This window comes from Delphinapterus leucas, chromosome 16 (genome assembly GCF_059928025.1).
Source record: "Delphinapterus leucas isolate spDelLeu-1000000601 "Yukka" chromosome 16, BTC_Dleu_Yukka2, whole genome shotgun sequence".
Classification (NCBI taxonomy): domain Eukaryota; kingdom Metazoa; phylum Chordata; class Mammalia; order Artiodactyla; family Monodontidae; genus Delphinapterus; species Delphinapterus leucas.
The window spans coordinates 6,283,668-6,302,483 of record NC_143144.1 but is presented as its reverse complement, the minus strand read 5'-3'; the positions used below and the strand labels follow the sequence as shown (position 1 = coordinate 6,302,483).

Below are 18,816 nucleotides of genomic sequence, written 5' to 3'. Positions count from 1 at the left end.
TCATGTAGATGAAAATTTTATAAAGACAAACCCAAAATTAAATTACACCTTGAAAAGGCAAAGATCGACTGGCTCTAGGACCAGAATTCCAGAATTCCCTTCCCAGAGCCAACCCTCAAGTGCTCTGTTACACCACCTTCACTCTCCGTGATCATTTGCTATCTATCAGCCATGTGAAGCTTCCTCGTCACCAGCAGCCCCCTCGAGCGCTCACAGCCCAAGACAGCAACATAGGAGCCAAAGGCATCGCCCACCCTGGCTGCCGGCGGGGGTGGACATTTAAGGGGGCACCTTGACAGTTCCAACCCCTCTTCCTTCCAGCTTATCAATGACAGCAGTTGTCTATGGCTCCCTCCAAGACAAGCAGGGGCTCTGGAGCCCGGGAGGATTAGAGGGTGGAGCATCGTTTGCCCTCAGGCTGCAAAATGTGGCCCCCAAGGATTGATCCAAGAGGCAGCAGCATCAAGAACAGAGTCAGGGCTTCCCTGGTGGCGCAGTGGTTGAGAGTCCGCCTGACGATGCAGGGGACACGGGTTCGGGTCCCGGTCCCGGTCCGGGAAGATCCCACATGCCGCGGAGCGGTTGGGCCCGTGAACCATGACCGCTGAGCCTGCAGCGTCCGGAGCCTGTGCTCCGCCACGGGAGAGGCCGCAACAGTGAGAGGCCCGCGTACCGCAAAAAAAAAAAAAAAAGAGCAGAGTCAAAGCCAGTGCAAGGCAGACTACACAACCCGGCCCTCCCAAAGGGTGAGGCAAAGCCCGAGAATCCAGGTGTCAGACCAAGGACCAAACACCAGCCAGGCCTGGTGGGCACACCGTCTTGGAAGCTGACCACGGGAGCCCCCGGACCTCGCAGAGCAGACTGCCTGCCAGCGCTGCCTTGTAGAAGAGCCAGTCTGCACTCCTGCGCTGGCAGCGTGCGGAAGCTCTCCCTCCCCCTGCAACGCCGCCTCCGTCCCTGGGCTCACCCCTTATGCAGGCTGGGCTTGTGTCTCACAACCCAGGCAGCATGTCGGGGGGCCCATCTCGGGAAGAGCAGAGATAACACAACAGCCACTGAGGCTACGAATTGGAAATGCAGCAGGAGAAAATGAGGAGAAGGGGAGGAGAAGAAGCAAAACGAGTACAACAACGATTAAGTACAAGCTCGTGATGCATCATCGAGAACCGCGAGCTTCCCCTCACGCATCCTGCAGGAGTCTGCAAGCCCTCGTGTGGACAGATGTAAGGCGATGGAGAGTCTATCCATCCCACTGAGTTAAGGGCACGAGCATCTATTTTGCTGCAGAAACACTAATGCGATTCAGTTAAAGGATCAGGGACCTGGATTAGGGTGTGAGGGACAAGCTATAAGGCAAACTGAGATCACAGGCAGGATTGATGTTAGAGGCGATATTAGCGAGTTTACCATCAAGATGATGCTTTACACGTAAACAGTACAGATTATGATGCGCTCATATAAATGATCGGATTAGACCTTTACCACAATTCTACACTGAGGGCTGACAAGGAAGGACACTAAGATTCAGAGAGATTAAAGGACTTGCCCAGGGTCCTGACTCTCAGTCCTATCCATCTGGCCACTCGGCCAGTCACAGTTAACCATCACTTACCCACATCAATGACGAGTAACTGATCACAATTTAAAAGAAATCTGCCACCCACCTCTGCACTTCCATTAAAAGGTGCATTGGTCCATGTTTCAGAAATTCACAGTACATCTTGATACCTGATGAACATCCTGGGTGATAGGCTCTGGAGGGGCAGGGGCAGTGCCAAACACAGGGGCAGTGCCTGTGTTGTGAGACACAAGCCCAGCCTGCATAAGGGGTGAGCCCAGGGACGGAGGCGGCGTTGCAGGGGGAGGGAGAGCTTCAGCACGCTGCCAGCGCAGGAGTGCAGACTGGCTCTTCTACAAGGCAGCGCTGGCAGGCGGTCTGCTCTGCGGGGTCCGGGGGCTCCCGTGCTCAGCTTCCAAGACGGTGTGCCCACCAGGCCTGGCTGGTGTTTGGTCCTTGGTCTGACACCTGGATTCTTGGGCTTTGCCTCGCCCTTTGGGAGGGTCAGCTTGGGGTGCTGCAGTCCCCACATGCTTCCTGGGTCCTCTAAAGCCACTCCAAACTAAAATCATCAGGGTGTACTTTGATATGGGCAGCTGACGTTTTTCTCTTATGCAATGTGTGAATGGCAGAGCCTTTAGAAATTTTCACCACTTGTATTGATCTTGAACATGCAGTGTGTTCAAGACTGTGTTCGCGTGCAAAAGCAACTTTAAGACACGTGCCCTACCCTGCCTTTCCAAACCCAGCTGCTGCCTGAGCCTCCCATGCCACATTTCAGGAGCCACCACCGGTTGGGAAGCAATTCCCCTGCGCGCCATGGTGGTCAAATTACAATGTTAGTTTAAACCCACGCAATTCGGTTAAGTCTCTATTCCTACTACGGGTCTAACACAAATGATAAGAAGATAAATAAGACAAGAAATTCAGCCCAGACTAATGCAAAGGCATATTCTCTCCACTAAATTTCTGGTTGACTCACCCCTTCCCGGCTCTGTAATGATGAATAATTATTCATTGTATTGGGAAAGGCAGTTTCCTAATTTGGATAGGATATTGTTTTTTTTAAAGGGTCTTATGCTCCTTAAAAATAATTTTTAAAGCAGAGTCAATATAAATGTACCCCAAGATCAGCCTAAGGTAAATAACCCCTTTGGGATATCTCATTTTATTTTCACTGAGCCCTACTTCACCTCAGCAAACTGGGAAAAACAGGTGTAATATCAATACCTTTCCTTATATATCACCTTATGCTTTTCAAAAAAGTTTCAAAAACATTCCAGTATTTATTGGAATGAAATTACTTAGATAATCCCAAATCCTAAAGTCAAGAAAATGTAACAGTTGGATTAAAATGACAGAATTTGTCCATTTTTCCGTTCAAACGACTATTTGAGTCAAGCAGAGGAGGACACACAAAAGCTGCCCTGTTGGGAAATAGTTCAGAACTCATCCTACAATCCCCAAACCCAATGAGGCGGCTGGGTAGAGGATGAGGTCATGAGTGTGGGATCAGCGTGAGACACTCCCCTTCGCTCCGCCCCCACCAGCTGTGGGCCTCCCAGCTGCTGGATTGACTAAACGGTAACACCACGGCCAGGAAATTAACACAGAGTGTCTAGAGATGGACTAGTCTCTCTCTTCCTAGATGAAGAGCAGCACATTTTATATACAAGTGTGGAAATCAATACTTGCCTAAGTTACCTTCAAAAACCTTCCCTGGTGGCGCAGTGGTTGAGAGTCCGCCTGCCGAAGCAGGGGACACGGGTTCGTGCCCCGGTCCGGGAGGATCCCACGTGCCGCGGAGCGACTGGGCCCGTGAGCCATGGCCGCTGAGCCTGCGCGTCCGGTGCCTGTGCTCCGCAACGGGAGGGGCCACAACAGTGAGAGGCCCACATAGCGCAAAAAAAAAAAAAAAATTGTTATACCCAGCAGTAAACATTGCAATTGATAAAATTCTAAATTAAAGAATTCCTTCTTTCTTCCTCCACTCACCTACCTATCTATCCATCCATCCTATATTCACTGGGTACCTACTAGGTACCGCTTACTTCTTGATAATGGTGGTGTGTCCCAATTGCCATTCTGATGAAACAGCATCCAGAAACTTCAAAAAATTAATTCTCTTTTTTCCCCTGGACCATGGCTTCTCAAGGGTACGGACAACAATCTACACATTTTTTTTAAAATCTAAAGAGCCACCACGGTATGCGGCAATGTGATTTGTGCATTTCAATAAACTTTTGAACTGAGATGAACTTCTGGAATTCTTGGTTGGTTTCGAAAGACATAAAAATAACAAGACGGGGTTAATCCACACACGGGATTGCTCAATCTGAAGTATAATAAATCATTTAATTCAACTCAGTCAGAGTGGAATAAACCATGAATGTGCTACATACATGAGGGGAAAGGTGATAAACCAGAGAGCTTCCTTGAGTTGAAGGGGTTTACATTGGAGTTGGGAAGGCGGGTTAAATACACAACAAACTGTAACAGAAGAAGTGGAAAAGAGTAGATGATCCCAGAGGACCAGAGAAGGCTGGGAAGTATTACTGGCAAGATGTGTAGAGACTGGGGGCAAAGAGGACAGATTCCATCATGTTCTTGGTGGACAGAATAAAGTGTGCAAGAAAAGGGCCAGAGTATCCATTTTAGGGATTTAGTGGCCTGTTTACGGAAGGCCTGGAAAGGAATGCTAAGAATTTGCTTGCAGGACCATACTGAGTCTTTGCACGGGGAACAGGGACCTAATCAGATCTCTGCTTTAGGAAGATTATCCTGGCAGCAGTGTGCAGGCCCAGCTGGCAGGAGGTACTGAGCAGGGAAATACTGACACAATTGTCGGGACTGGGAAGACACAGGAAGGACTGAGATGCCTTTGGAAGAAGCGTCCTAACGGTGGCTGCGAAAATCTGAGGGTTGCCTTAAATCACCCAGAAAGAGTACCAGGCTTCGTTAGATCTCCCCTTTCGACTGGATGGTCCTTGTGGACAATCTGATACATCTTTCAACACCCTGCTGGGTACACCACAGTGCCATGCATACAGTAGGTGCCAAATAAATGTTCCTGGACGGATAAATACAACGGAATGAATAAATGGATAAATTAGTGTCTCTTCTACGAGAGAATTCTATAACCAGAGGAAAACAAAAGCATTGATAAGAGTCAGATCTACTATTTGAATTGAATGCAGATTATCTATACCCAAGGTCAGCTGTCTCACATTTCACTATGCCTGGCTCGTGGTTATAATGAAAGCATCAAGGAAATATTAATAAATTGTACGGAGTTGAGACCTTACAACTTCTCATCATCAGAAAAAAAAAAAAAAAACTTTGTAACTTTCTAAGGTGAGGAATGTTAACTAGACTTACTGTGATGATCATTGCACAATGTATACAAATACCGAATCATTATGTCCTGCACCTGAAACTAATATAATGTTAGTGTCAATTACACCCTAATTAAAAAAAACAATTGGGGGGCTTCCCTGGTGGCGCAGTGGTTGAGAGTCCGCCTGCCGATGCAGGGGACGCGGGTTCGTGCCCTGGTCCCGGAAGATCCCACATGCCGCGGAGCGGCTGGGCCCGTGAGCCATGGCCGCTGAGCCTGCGCGTCCGGAGCCTGTGCTCCGCGACGGGAGGGGCCACAGCGGTGAGAGGCCCGCGTACCGCAAAAAAAAAAAAAAAAAAAAAGAATTGTACTGAGATACACAAACTTTTTTTCAGCAGAGGATCTGTAATCACAAAACAGCTTTCACAAGTCTATGTTTCCAGTGTATGAGAAACAGAGCCCCCATTTATCTTCTCTTTACTTTTTTTCTTATTCCACCGCTGTGAAATTGTCCTCCTTTGCCTATCAGTATTTTAGTAAGATGAGATATGCTTTCATTTATAAATGCAAAACACATACATTCTCCTGTGTCAAAAATAGAGTCTGGGGGGCTTCCCTGGTGGCGCAGTGGTTGAGAGTCCGCCTGCCGATGCAGGGGACACAGGTTCGTGCCCCGGTCCGGGAAGATCCCACATGCCGCGGAGCGGCTAGGCCCGTGAGCCATGGCCGCTGAGCCTGTGCATCCGGAGCTTGTGCTCCGCAACGGGAGAGAACACAACGGTGAGAGGCCCGCGTACCGGAAAAAACAAAACAAAAAAAACAGAGCCTAGGGCTTCCCTGGTGGCGCAGTGGCTGAGAGTCCACCTGCCGATGCAGGGGACGTGGGTTCGAGCCCTGGTCCGGGAAGATCCCACATGCCGCGGAGCAACTAAGCCCGTGTGCCACAACTACTGAGCCTGCGCACCTAGAGCCCGTGCTCCGGAACAACAGAAGCCACCACAACGAAGAGTAACCCCCGCTCACCGCAAATAGAGAAAGCTCACGCACAGCAATGAAGACCCAATGCAGCCAAAGATAAATAAATGAATAAGATTTAAGAAAAAAAAAAAAAGAATCTAGGGCTATTTATTTCAATTACCTCATCTGAGGTCAGGCCCCCACACCTATGGTTACCATTATAAGGACCAAATATATATTTCTCAGCAGCTGCACCTGGGAAATCATCTGTCCGCGCCTCACCGGCCAGAGCTCAACAGATCTGACCACCTGGTCGTTTGAAGCTTCTTCCAGCAAAAAATTCTGTGATTCTGTTTTACAACACCCGAAGACCAAGAAGCGACCCTAGTGATCTCAGGAAGCCTATCTCTGCCTCCACTTATGAGCCACGACAGGAGGCAAGTGGCCAAAAGGAAGGAGGGCCGGATAAAAGGAAGCAGACAGAAAACCAACGGTCATGTCGGCAGCTAAGCACACCATGTGGGCCCCTGACTGCCTTCCAAAGCCAAATAGAAATACCATGTCACTCACTGGTCAGCCACAGTTCTCCTCTCCCGCTACCACTTGGTATGAAAAGATGGGAAGCTGATGGTGAAGTCTGTGCTCAAAGAAGCAGCTGGTAAACTCTGATTTCAAGAGAAAATGGATTTGGAATGGTCAAAGCATCTGTGGCAAGTATTTTTTAAATTGCGTGACTGTTGCACGAAAGATACTTGCTAAGGAATTTTCACCACAGTCATTAAAATCGAGAACAAGAGAAGATTCCCAAGGGCTAAAAGGCTTACATTCCTAAATGGTGCTGGCTGGAAAGTGGCACAGCTATGCCAGAGGGGACCCGCCCCAGCCCCAGGGTGGCTGCCCAGGGCATCTCTGGAAGCACTGACCGGTCTCTGCTGGCTTTGCATGAGAACCCGGCATATAAGCTGAATTAGTATCATCATTGTCAAAAAGATTATTCTAATTCTGGTCGAATGATCCTAATCTAAAAATTTTATACTCAGAAACTTTGTTCTGTGCTGGTCTTTAGATCTTATTATTTAAAGGTCACCCCTGTATCCTCTCTTCCCTCTGAAGATCTTTCATCAAACTCCGACCAAAATCACAATAAAATTCACACATCAGCCATTTAATCGCTAATCCTTCTTCGACCACAATTTTAAGAATTTTTTTAAAAGTTAAAGTTTTAATGAACATAATAAATGTGGGCTTTTTTTTTCCTAATGTTTGAGCAATGAGCTACTGTTATTTTTGTCATCTAATGAAACAATAATAGTCTGCATGCAGTGTTTCGGAAGTAGATAGAAATTGATGAACATGGCGCAGAAATGGCTTACAAGAAAAGAGACACCAAACCATCAGTCTGCTTTGCTGGGATTACGGTGGTTTTCAGTGTTCTTTTTCTTGTTTGTAGTTTTCTGTGCTTCCTGTAACGAGCACCCACTACTCTTGGAAAAAGGAAAAAGAATAAAAGAGGAAGAAAAGAATAAGGGAAACAGTTGAATTAGGGATTGTTTCTGCAACACAGAAACCTGGCACTCGCTCTCCCTCAGGTGTACAGACTTTGCCTGACAGTCCATTTCTGGGGGCATCTCAGGTGAACAGTGAGGTCCTTGCAGAAATGTCCTGGGTCCCAGCCCTGCCAGGTAACCATGACACCAAAAGCCTCAATCCCAGTTTACCCCTCTTGTGCCATCCTAAGGGTCCTGGCAAATTTATGTTAAAATAAAATATTCATGCAAACTCTATTTAGTTTTGAGATCTCTGATGAGTTCTTTCTTTTTCCTTTTTCTCAAAGTGTTTATTCAATACTCTATTATTTTAGGGGATTTCTGATGAGTTCTTGTGATACGTTCTTTGAAGGTTTTAGTTATGTTTTTTCTCGGCAAGTTTTCACTGCTTATTTTTACAAGAAGACAGCTTAAAATGGGATTTCTTTTTACATAGGGGTGAAAACGATTAAGATTATGTCAAAGTCTCTTCTGCCAGGGCTAACAATTCACTCATATTTTAGAGTCTATAAATATGCAGGGTATATTATTATCAACCGTTCTAACACAGGTCTGCTCTGAACTACAGTTCGTCTGCATAACGTCAGCTTGGCCAGTGATTGAGAACACAGCTGTGAGAGGCACCCACACCAGGGTTCTAATCCTAGCTGTACCCTCAACAGCCACGTGACCTTTGGAAAGAAGCAGGGTGACGCTGCATCTCAGCTTTGTACAGGGAGAGGATTATAAGCATCTACCTTACAACAGTCTGGGGCAGATTTCATCAGAGCAATTCCTGATAGACTGCCTGGCATATACCGCAAGCGGTAAAAATAAATTGCAGACGTTCTTACCCCTCTGGGTAGCAGTGATGTCTTATATTCGAGCAGTGACTTGCATGCTTCAAGGAGCTCTCAGATCTTTTACCTCATTTGAGTCTCAGGCAGCTCTATCAGCTCAAAACGTTACTGTCCCCGTTTTATCTTTTTCGTAAACAGATGAGGAAACTGAGGCTCAAGGTCACAGAGCTTAGAAAGCAGCTCCAGGCCTCTTTTTGCTCAGGTCTCGACTGACCCTCAAAAGACTTCATGTGCCATGCCTGAACTTAATAAGATTAAATTTCCTTTAAAAAAAACTCCGCTATTCATACTTTAATCAAATCAAACTGGTTTTTCTACACCACTCCAAATTAATTAGGTTTTGCTTAGTGAAAAGAGCAACTGAGGTGATTATTTAGAGCTTACTGTGTATCTCAGCTCTGGGCTGGGGGTTCGAAATCGAGGCTCAGAGACGTTAAAGGACTTGTCAAAGTTGCCCGGCCCTCTTCTGACGCAGCAAGGACACATACTCCCTGACTCCAAACCTCATTCCCTTCCCAAGTCTCAAATTCCTTTGCATGTATTTTAAAAGTGAGGATGGTAGGAGACGTCCTGCCGTTCCTGAAAAGCAACTGTGCACTTAATGGCCTAAGTGTCAACCCTCAGTGTAGACAGCGTGACCCGTACTCGGGGCGGTGGAAGCGGAGGGATCGCTCCGAGCCGGGCGTGGGCGTCACTACTGCCAAGGAAACGCGAGGTGAAACTGCTCGCCGAGCGGCCACTTGGGGCGGTGCCAGCACCAAGTTCCTCAACCCACCCCAACCTCCAGGTCCCCGATGCGGTGGAAGCCGAGACTCGGCCCGGGGTCGGGCCGCGGTCTCGGCACCGGGCGCCCGGGCGTCCCCTGTCCCGCGACTGCGCGGGTGAGGGCGCACGGCGACCCGAGGTTCGGGCGGCGCGGTCCCCGGGCTCATCCAAACCCGAGCGCGCCCCGGCCGCCTTCCTCGGCCACCGGGACCCGCCCGGGCGGGTCCGACCGGCGCTGCTGCCAAAACTGCGGCTCCCGGGATCTCAGCACGGTCTTCGGGGAGGACCCGGCGCGACGTCGACCCCAGCGCGGCGCGCCACGCGCCCTGTCTCAGTTTCCCTCACCTCACAAGGATGCATAAACCCAAGATGTTAACAGCGGCGCAGCCCGGACCTGCACGATTTCCAGACGTTACAGCGCACCCTCCCCGCCGGACCCCCGCCCCGACCCGCCGGGCCGCCGTGACAGCACCCCTACCTGCGCGGTGGCCCCCGCCGCCACCGGCCGGGGCGCCCTGGGGACCCCCGCCCAGCATGGGCCCCGCCGGTTCCTCACGCTCCGCCTCCTCCGCCTCCAGCTCCGCGGCGGCCGGCGGGCTCCGTGCGCCCCGAGGCCCGCGGCGGGGGAAGCGAGCGGCCGCGCCGGACGGGAAGTGGGGAGGGGGCTGGCGAGGAAGGGGAGGCTCCTTCCTCCTCACGGGCCGCGCGGGCGGTTTCCTCCCCAGCCTCGGCCCCGTCGCGCGCGCGCGCGCGCGCACACACACACAGACACACACACGCACACACACATACGCACACAGCACGCGCACACACGCACGCACACACACATACGCACACAAGCACGCACACGCACACACGCACACGCGAGAGGTTGGGGCCGGCGGGCCCACAGCCTGCGTCCCGGACCTCGGGAAGTTTGCTTTTCGCTCTCGCCCGTTTGCTGGACGAAAGCGAGAGGGGAAGTGCGGTGGGGAGAACGGGTGGTTCGGAGAAGGAGAAACTGGGAGGCCTTCCTGGGGCGGGGGGCGGGGCGGGTCTACGAGGGTGCCTCGCAGACACTAATTAGGGAAGTGACCAAAGGGTTGATGGAAGAGATGGAGGGGAGGAGAGGGGCGGGGGGAGGAGAACGAGGGGAGACGACAGACCACACCGGGAAAGAGGGGGGCGAGCAGTTCAACATGAAATGAGGGTCCAACTATTTGAATCTTCTGGCAGCACTGGACTGGTCCCAGATCCCCCTCTCCACTTGGGGCAGCCATCCCAGGACACAGCTGCGATCCGTGCCGAGCTCGAGTCCCTTCACTCTTCGGTTCCTTCAAGGGGGATCCTGGAGCATCGCTGACGCCGCACCTGTCAGACACGGTTCTTGCCCTTAAGGGGCTCCCCTCCAGCAGGGAAGAGAAATACGTGCGTATAAAACTAAATAACAACATGCAGTGGAATATGCCACGAGCCAGAGGTTTGACACAAAACATTGCAGAAGATGGGGGTAAGAGGGAGTGTCGTGAAGAAGGATCGGAAAGGCTGTCTGGAGGAAGGGAAAGGATCCTGCTAGAACTACAGGAGGGTCAAGGTCCTTCACGAAATAAGAACCGTGTGGGTGAAAACACCTGGACGTGCTTAGGAGTCGGAGAATTGTGGGACGGAATGAATATGAGCGTGGATGTGAAGCATGTGGGAAGATGGTGGAAGGAACAAAGAAGTTGGATCAAGCTGAATTTAACTGTGTAGACCACGAAGCAGAGATCTGGACTCAGTGCTGTGGTTTGAGAGATTAGAAAAAAGCTGTTTGTTTAGCTAGTTGACAGAAACGTGGGGCAAGAGGTGACCTACACTAAATGAAGTGGAAATGCCAGAACTGCTCTGGTATACTGGAAAGGCATTATCTAAAGGCTTAGGGAGGTGGCAGTATTAGAGCGGATTTATCACATATGACCTGCTTACTCACTCCGAGAGGGTCCACAGGGCACACCGTTCACCGTGACCCTGAAAAATAACTCTGTGACCCAGCATCGTTGGTCACCTCTTCTCTGTAGGTCAGAAATTATAGTGGGAACTATGCCACTGCAGTGTGGGTCCTTAAACGCAGTGAGGATAATTGGACCCCAGGGTAGCTGGGGCCACATGGTGGCAATGAATCACCAAAGGCAGGGTGGGCATGGTTTCTGTAATGGACGGCAGAGTCAAAGCAGCAACTGGAATACTCTGACCGCCACAAAACTATGGCATTGGCCGGTTAATCATGGGGTTCTTCGATGAGAATGCTACTAAGTTCTTATTTGATCTATATGAGCAGAAAAGTTCTAGGTCAAGGGAACAAAAGCCGAATTTTAATTATCAAAACAGAGAGACTCCATCAATTCCCAGACTTGCATCAGTTTGCAGACCCAAAACTCCTTGAACGAAAGAGATGTCTGTCTCTTCCAGGAAAGACCTCGCAGCGCTGCCAAAAATATATATACTGTTAATCTTTCTTCAGCCTTCCCCAAAGGGACATAGGGCCTTTTACTCGGGTGACTGTGCACCGGGAGAAAGGAAGTAATCAGACTTTTCAGGAATTACTGGACACTGGCTCTGAACTGACCCTGAGTCCAGGAGACCCAGAACATCATTGCAGTCCACTAGTCCAAGTAGGGGCCTATGGAGGTCAATGGAGTTTTGGCTCAGGTCCGTCTCCTGGGGGGTCTCTGCACTCATCCTGGGGTTATTTCTCCAGTTTTGGAATGCATCATTAGAATGATACTCGGCAATTGGCAGGATCCCCACAATGGCTCTGGGGCCTGTGGAGTGAGGGCTGTTTTGGTAGGAAAGGCCAAGTGGAAGCCACCACAACCTGCCTCTGCCTTCGAAAAGAGTTAACCAAAGGCAAGGCTGCATTCGTGGAAAGATCGCCGAGATCAGTACCTCCATCAAGGACTCGAAAGGTGCAGAGGTGGTGATTCCCAGCACCTCTCCATTCAACATGCCCACGTGGCCTGTGCAGAAGGCAGATGGGTCTTGGAGAATGACAGTGGATTATCATAAACTGAAGCACATGCTGCCTCCCCTTGCAGCTGCTGTACCAGCTGCAACATCACTGTTTAAGCAAATTCATACATCGGCTAGTATCTGGTATGCAGCTCTTGGTCTGGGAAACGTTTTTTCTCCATACCTGTTAGTAAAGACCACCAGGGCAGCTTTCTTTCAGCTGGCAAAACCAGCGGTGCAGCGAAGACTGCCCTACCTCAGGGATAGATCAGTTCTCCAGCCCTACATCATCGTTTGGTCAAGCAGGCACCCTATCGCCTTTCTCTTCCGGAAGACTTCACACTGGTCAATTCCATTGATGATGTTACGCCGATTGGACCTAGTGAGTGGGAAAGACTAGCTATTCTAGGCTTATCGGTGAGACATTTGTACGCCAGAGCGTGGAAGATAAATCTGACAGAAATTCTAGAGCCTTCCATCTCAGTGGGATTTTTAGAGGTCCGGTGGTATAGGTGAAGGATAAGTTGTTGTATTTGGCCCTTCCTATGACCGGAAAAGAGACACAACACCCAATGGCCCTCGCTGGGTTTGGGAAGCAAAATATTCCTTATTTGGGGGTACTACTCAAGTCCATTTACCAAGTGACCTGAAAAGCTGCCAGTTTTGAGTGGAGCCCAGAACAGAAGAAGACTCTGCACCACGTCCGGGCTGCCCTGTGAGCTGCCCTCTGCCATCTGAGCCACACGATCCCACAGATCCAGTGGTCAGTGGTGGTAGCTTCTGGCGGAGGCTGGGTCAGACCCCTATGGGAGGGTCACATCACAGACCCTGAAGATTACAGAGCAGAGCCCTGCCATCCTCTGTGGATAAGTATTCTCATTTTGAGAAACAGCCTTTTACTTACGGCTGGGCCTTAGTACTAACTGAACGTTTAACCGATGTGGGCCACCACATCGCCGTGCAAGCTGAGCTACCCTTCGTGAACTGGGTGCCGTCCGACCCACAGGCACGAATCTGGGCACGCACAGCAGCACTCCATCATCAGATGGAAGTGGTACATGTGAGATGCGGCTCAAGCAGACCTGGAAGGCACAAGTAAGTTACGTGAGGAAGCGGCCCAAACGCCCAGCGTCCGCACACCTGCTACGCTACCTTCCCTCTCACAGCCTGCACCTGCGGCCTCATGGCCAGCTCCCTAGGATCGGCTGACTGAGGACGAGAATACGTGGGCCTACTTTGCAGATGGTCCTGCATAGTATTCAGGTACCACCCAAAAGTAGACAGCAGCTGTAGCACAGCCCCTTCTGGGATATCCCCGAAGGACAGCGGTGAAGGAAAATCCACCCAGTGGGCAGACCTCTGAGCAGTGAACCTTGTTGTTCAGTTTGCTTGAAAGGAGAAACGACCAGAAGAACAAGTATATGCCAATTCAGGGACTGTGGCCAATGGTTTGGCTGGATGGTCAGGGATTTGAAAGGAACATGATTGGAAAATTGGTGACCAGGAGATCTGAGGAAGAGGTATACAGATAGACCTCTCTGAATGGGCAAGAAACTCGAAGATACTGTGTCTCAAATAGATGCCCTGGTCTCAACAGAGGAGGATTGTAATCCTCAAGTGGACAGGATGACGCCGTGCTGTGGGTACCAGTCAGCCTCCTTCTCCAGCTACGCTTGACATTGTCTAATAGGCTGGTGAGCAAAGCGGTCGTGGTGGCAGGGCTGGAAGTTATCCGTGAGCTCAGCCATACAGACTTCCACTCACCAAGGCCAACCTGACCACGGCCACCGCTGAGGGTCCAAGCTGCCAGCATCAGGACCGACAACATGGCAGCCTTCCCCAGGGTGATCAGCCCGTTTGCTACTTGGTGGCAGGTTGATTACGTTAGACCGCTTCCATCATGGGAGGGCCAGCATTTTGTTCTTACTGGAGTAGATAATTACACTGAATACAGATTTCCCTTTCCTGAACACAATGCTTCTCCTGAAACTACCATCCGTGGACTCATAAAGTGCCTTATCCACACAGCATGGCTTCTGATCAAGGAACTCACTTCACAGCAAATGAAGTGCGGCAGTGGACCCACACTCACAGAATTCACTAGTCTAGCCGTGTTCCCTATCATCCTGACGCAGCTGGCTTGACAGAACAATGGAACGGCCCTTTGAAGACTCAGTTACAGCACCACTAGGTAGCAGTACCTTGCAGATCTGAGCAAGATTCTCCAGGAAGCTCTCTGTGGGTGCTCTGAATCAGTGTCCAATATACGGTGCTGTTTCTCCCATGGCCAGATTCATGGGTCCAAAGAATCAAGGGATGGAAATGGGAGTGGCATCTCTCACTATTAGCCTTAGTGATCCACTAGCAAAAGTTTTGCCTTCTATTCCCACAACCTTATGTTCAGCTGGCCTAGAGGTGTTAGTTCTGAAGGGGGGAATGGTTTCACCAAGAAAAGCAACAATTATGCCATTTAACTGGAAGTTAAGATTGCCACCTGATCTGCAGCAACATGGAAGGACATAGAGAATATTATGCTTAGTGAAATAAGTCAGAGACAGACAAATACTGTATGATATCACTTACTTGTGGAATCTAAAAAATAAATGAATGTAGATAGCAAAAAAGAAATATGGCATTAAGAGATACAAACTACTATGTTTAAATTAGATAAGCAAGGGCTTCCCTGGTGGCACAGTGGTTGGGAGTCCGCCTGCCGACGCAGGGGATGCGGGTTCGTGCCCCAGTCCGGGAAGATCCCACATGCCGCGGAGCGACGGGGCCCGTGAGCCATGGTCACTGAGCCTGCGCGTCCGGAGCCTGTGCTCCGCAACGGGAGAGGCCACAGCAGTGAGAGGCCCGCGTACCGCAAAAAAAAAAAAAAAAAAAAGGTAAGCAACAAGGATATATTGTACAGCACAGGGAATTATAGCCATTATTTTGTAATAACTTTTAACGGAGTATAATGTATAAAACTACTGAATCACTGTGCTGTATACTTGAAACTAATATAATATTGTAAATCAATTATACTTCAATTTAAAAAAAAAAAAAAAGATTGCCACCTGGCAGCTTTGGGTGCCTTGTGTCTCTGAATCAACAGGCAAAGGAGGGACTTACGGTGTTGACTGCAGTGATTGATCCTCACTACCAAGGGGACATTGGACTGCCGTGCCACAGTGCAGGTAAGGAAGCGTATGTCTGGAATATAGGAGATCCCTCAGGGCACCTCTTAGTATTTCCATGCCCTCTGACTAAAGTCCATGGGAGACTATGACAACCTAGTTCAGGGAGGACTACTAATGGCCCAGTCCCTTCCACAATGAGGGTTGGGGTCACCCCAGCAGGTAAATAACCAGGACCAGCTGAGGTGCTTCCTGAAAGCAAAGGGAATGATTCGTTGAAGGAGGTAGTTACACATACCAGCTCCAACCAGATGACCAGTTACATAGCTGAAAACTGTAATTGACGTGAGAATCTCTTCCTTACTTTGTTATGACTCTGTTTATACATGGATAAGAAAGGGAGAAGATAAAGACGCGTGATGTATTATTTTATATTTTATCTTTGTTTTCTTCTCTTCCTTATCCACTTACATAACATCAGATGTACTAATAATAATTAAATTTACAACACAGTATTTAAGTCCGAGGACATGAAGGGGAAGACTGAACATCACCTAAGGACCATGCGTCTTCTGGGGAGAAGGTTAGTGAATTCAGGGTTATAGTCAGGACAGTTGTGTCATGTTAAGTGGAAGTACTTTGCTGCTGTCTTTATTTGGAGGCTATGAGTGGCTTAAGGAGATGTGTATGGATGCCAGGTCAACAAGAGTTGGACCGTGACGTAGGTCTTATGTGTCAGCTGGGCCAGGCTATTAAATCAACCGAGCCATTTAATCACACCCTGATTTAGGTGTTCCTGTGGAGGTACTTTTGTAGGTGTGGTTATATCTACAATCAGCTGACTTGAAGTAAAGGAGATGACCCTTCATAATGTGGGTGTGTCTCATCCAATCAGCTGAAGTCCCTAAGAGTAAAAACTGAGGTTTCCTGAAGAAGAAAAAAATTCTCCCTCAGGACGGAAGCCTCAAATGCTGAGTTTCCAGCCTGCCCACCTGCCCTACAGATTTCAGAATTGCCAGCCCTGACAAGTGCATGTGCCAATCCCTTACAATAAGTCTCCGTCTTCTGTCTGTTATCTGTCTAGCCATCCAGCCATCTACCCTGTGGTCCTCCCTTGTCTGCGCCCCCCACTTTGGGTCTCCTTCTTTGGTTTCTCCTTTCTCCCCATCCCTTCTTTTTTTTTTTTTTTTTTTTTTTGCGGTACGCGGGCCTCTCACTGCTGTGGCCTCTCCCGTGGCGGAGCACAGGCTCCGGACGCGCAAGCTCAGCGGCCATGGCTCACGGGCCCAGCCGCTCCACAGCATGTGGGATCTTCCCGGACCGGGGCACGAACCCGTGTCCTCTGCCTCGGCAGGTGGACTCTCAACCACTGAGCCACCAGGGAAGACCCCCATCCCTTCTTTGAATCTTCCCCAGCATCGCGCCCTTGGCCTTCCTCTTTTGTTGAGCATCCCTCATCCTCCACCTGACTATCGTATCCACTTCCAAGCTTTCAACTACCCTGATACGACCTCGACTGGCATCTTTCACAGCGACCTCTCTCCCTAACTCGATTCGTATATCCAACCTAGTGGCTCTGCTGGTCTCCCAAATGTAGTAACTCCAAAAGGACTCTCACTGCCCTCTCCTGCCCAGTCCCCAAACTGCTGCTTTCCCAGCATTAACTGTTTTCCAAAGGTAGCTTTACTCTCGCCTTGACCCCTCCTCTCAGACTGGAAACCCGGGAGACAATGCTACAGACTCCTCCACCTCGTCCTTGGTGCTCACTGCATCCTGTTCATTCTACCCCAGGACTGGTCTACCCCATCTGCTTCTCTCCACCCCTGCCACCCCTAATTGTATTTTCAACGGCCGCCTGAACGTCACCGCTTGGTTGTCTAAGAAGCCATTCAAAGCACCCAAGTTCAGAGCTGGTCTCATGAGCTCCCCCTCAACCCTACACTTCCGACTGCTCCCCTCACCTCACTTCACCTGCTGGCCCTACCATCCCTCTAATCAGCCCAGCAGCACAGTTTGGAAGGCATTCTACACGTGGTTAGGAGCACAGGCTCTGCCCTCAAGTAAATGCGTTCACATCTAAGCCCCACTACTTCTTAGCCTTAAACCTTGGTAACTTATTTAACTTTGCTAATCTTCAATTTTCCCATCTGCAAAACAGAATTAACGATAGGATGCACCACATCGGGTGGTTGTGAGAGGGTCTGACGTATCGTCTGGGGTGGGGAGTAAACACGGGGTTTTTTTTTAAGTCCCCGAGGTGATGCTAAAGTCCAGTCAGGGACTTCCCTGGTGGCGCAGTGGTTAAGAATCCACCTGCCGATGCAGGGGACACGGGTTCAAGCCCTGGTCCGGGAAGATCCCACGTGCCACGGAGCAACTAAGCCCACGAGCCACAACTACTGAGCCCACGTGCCGCAACTACTGAAGCCCTCCCGCCTAGAGCCTGTGCTCCGCAACAAGAGAAGCCACCGCAGTGAGAAGCCCGCGCACCGCAACGAAGAGTAGCCCCCGCTCGCCGCAACTAGAGAAAGCCTGCGCACGCAGCAATGAAGACCCAACGCAGCCAAAAAATAAATAAATAAGAAAAAAAATTTAAGTGCAGTCAGGGTTAAGACCACTGATGTAATGGTAGTATAGATGGGTCTGTGGAAGATGCAGAAAGACCACTTAGGAAAGAGACAACAGTCCAGGTAAGAGATCGTGAGCATTTGCAATGAGCATAGAGAAGAGAGACCACGTTCAAGAAGCAAAATTTTGTAAAACTTGGTAACTGGATGCTGAGGGTAGCTGAGAGGAAGGCATCTAAGATGACTCCAGTTTTTAACTCAGTTGACCGGGCTGAGCAGATGGTGGTACCATAAATCTGTGGTTCCTAAATATGTTTGTTCACTATAATCACTTAGGAAATTTTAATATTTTTTCCTAGTCTTATACCTTAGCTACTGTGCAGGATTGTATATTCCTAGTCTATCAAAGACTTGTGTACAGGAGTGCCCTGTCCTCAACTCGATTACTCTGGGAACTCTGTTCTGCACATGCCTTTCCCTGGATAGTTACCCATTATCCTTGGCCAAAAGTGTGACGCCTGGGAAGAGGCAGTGAAGCAGCAGCCATCTGACTTGAAAGGTCATTGTTGGTCAGCGGCAGCAGAGACAGACGCAGGGGTGCTGGCCAGTTCTGGCTTGTCCTTTCTCTTCCCCATCTCATGCCTGGGTATCCTTCCCAACTACTAATCCTGCCAGCCAACAGAATCCCCAGGCTCGTCACCGGATACTTCTCTGTGCACTCATGGACACAAAGCGGCATCGACCTTCCATATCAACCCCTTCACAGCCCTGTTCTAACAGCCGGACATGCACAGCTTCCCGGTTTCCTGCACACACCAACTCCTTCACCCATGCCACAGCTTCACCCTTTCTCCAACAGCTGTGTGAGCTCTGGTTCCTATAATATATTCCCAGTTCCACAGCACTCACGGAGATTCTGCTTCTCCAAGTAAACCCTCACTTACAAACCTACTGATTTCAAATCTCTGGCACAGATATTGCAGAAATCTTCCTTTGGTGTCCTCATTCCCACACGGTGCTGAATTAGTTAGGGCTCTTTGATTACAACTAACCAAAACCAATATACTCTAACTTTAGTACAAAGAAAGTTGGGGGACTTCCCTGGCTGTCCAGTGGTTAGGGCTCCGCGCTTCCGCTGCAGGGGGCCCAGTGTTCGA

General features: G+C 49.7%; 1 protein-coding gene and 1 pseudogene across 3 annotated transcripts in view; one reads left to right on the top strand and one right to left on the bottom strand.

Moving 5' to 3' along the window:
- Positions 1 to 9,829, bottom strand: part of DISC1 (DISC1 scaffold protein) — a 349,574-nt gene extending 339,745 nt beyond the window's left edge. Inside the window, exon 1 of one of the 3 annotated variants that reach the window (XM_022553161.2) lies at positions 9,482 to 9,829. In XM_022553161.2, the coding sequence (XP_022408869.1) occupies positions 9,482 to 9,539 (58 nt within the window). In that variant the 5' untranslated portion in view covers positions 9,540 to 9,829. The remainder of the gene's footprint in view (positions 1 to 9,481) is intronic. The other 2 variants (XM_022553158.2, XM_022553157.2) reach the window with 2 other exon arrangements.
- Positions 9,830 to 10,434: 605 nt separating this feature from the next.
- Positions 10,435 to 15,095, top strand: LOC149747208 (uncharacterized; annotated as a pseudogene).
- The last annotated feature ends 3,721 nt before the right edge of the window (positions 15,096 to 18,816 follow it).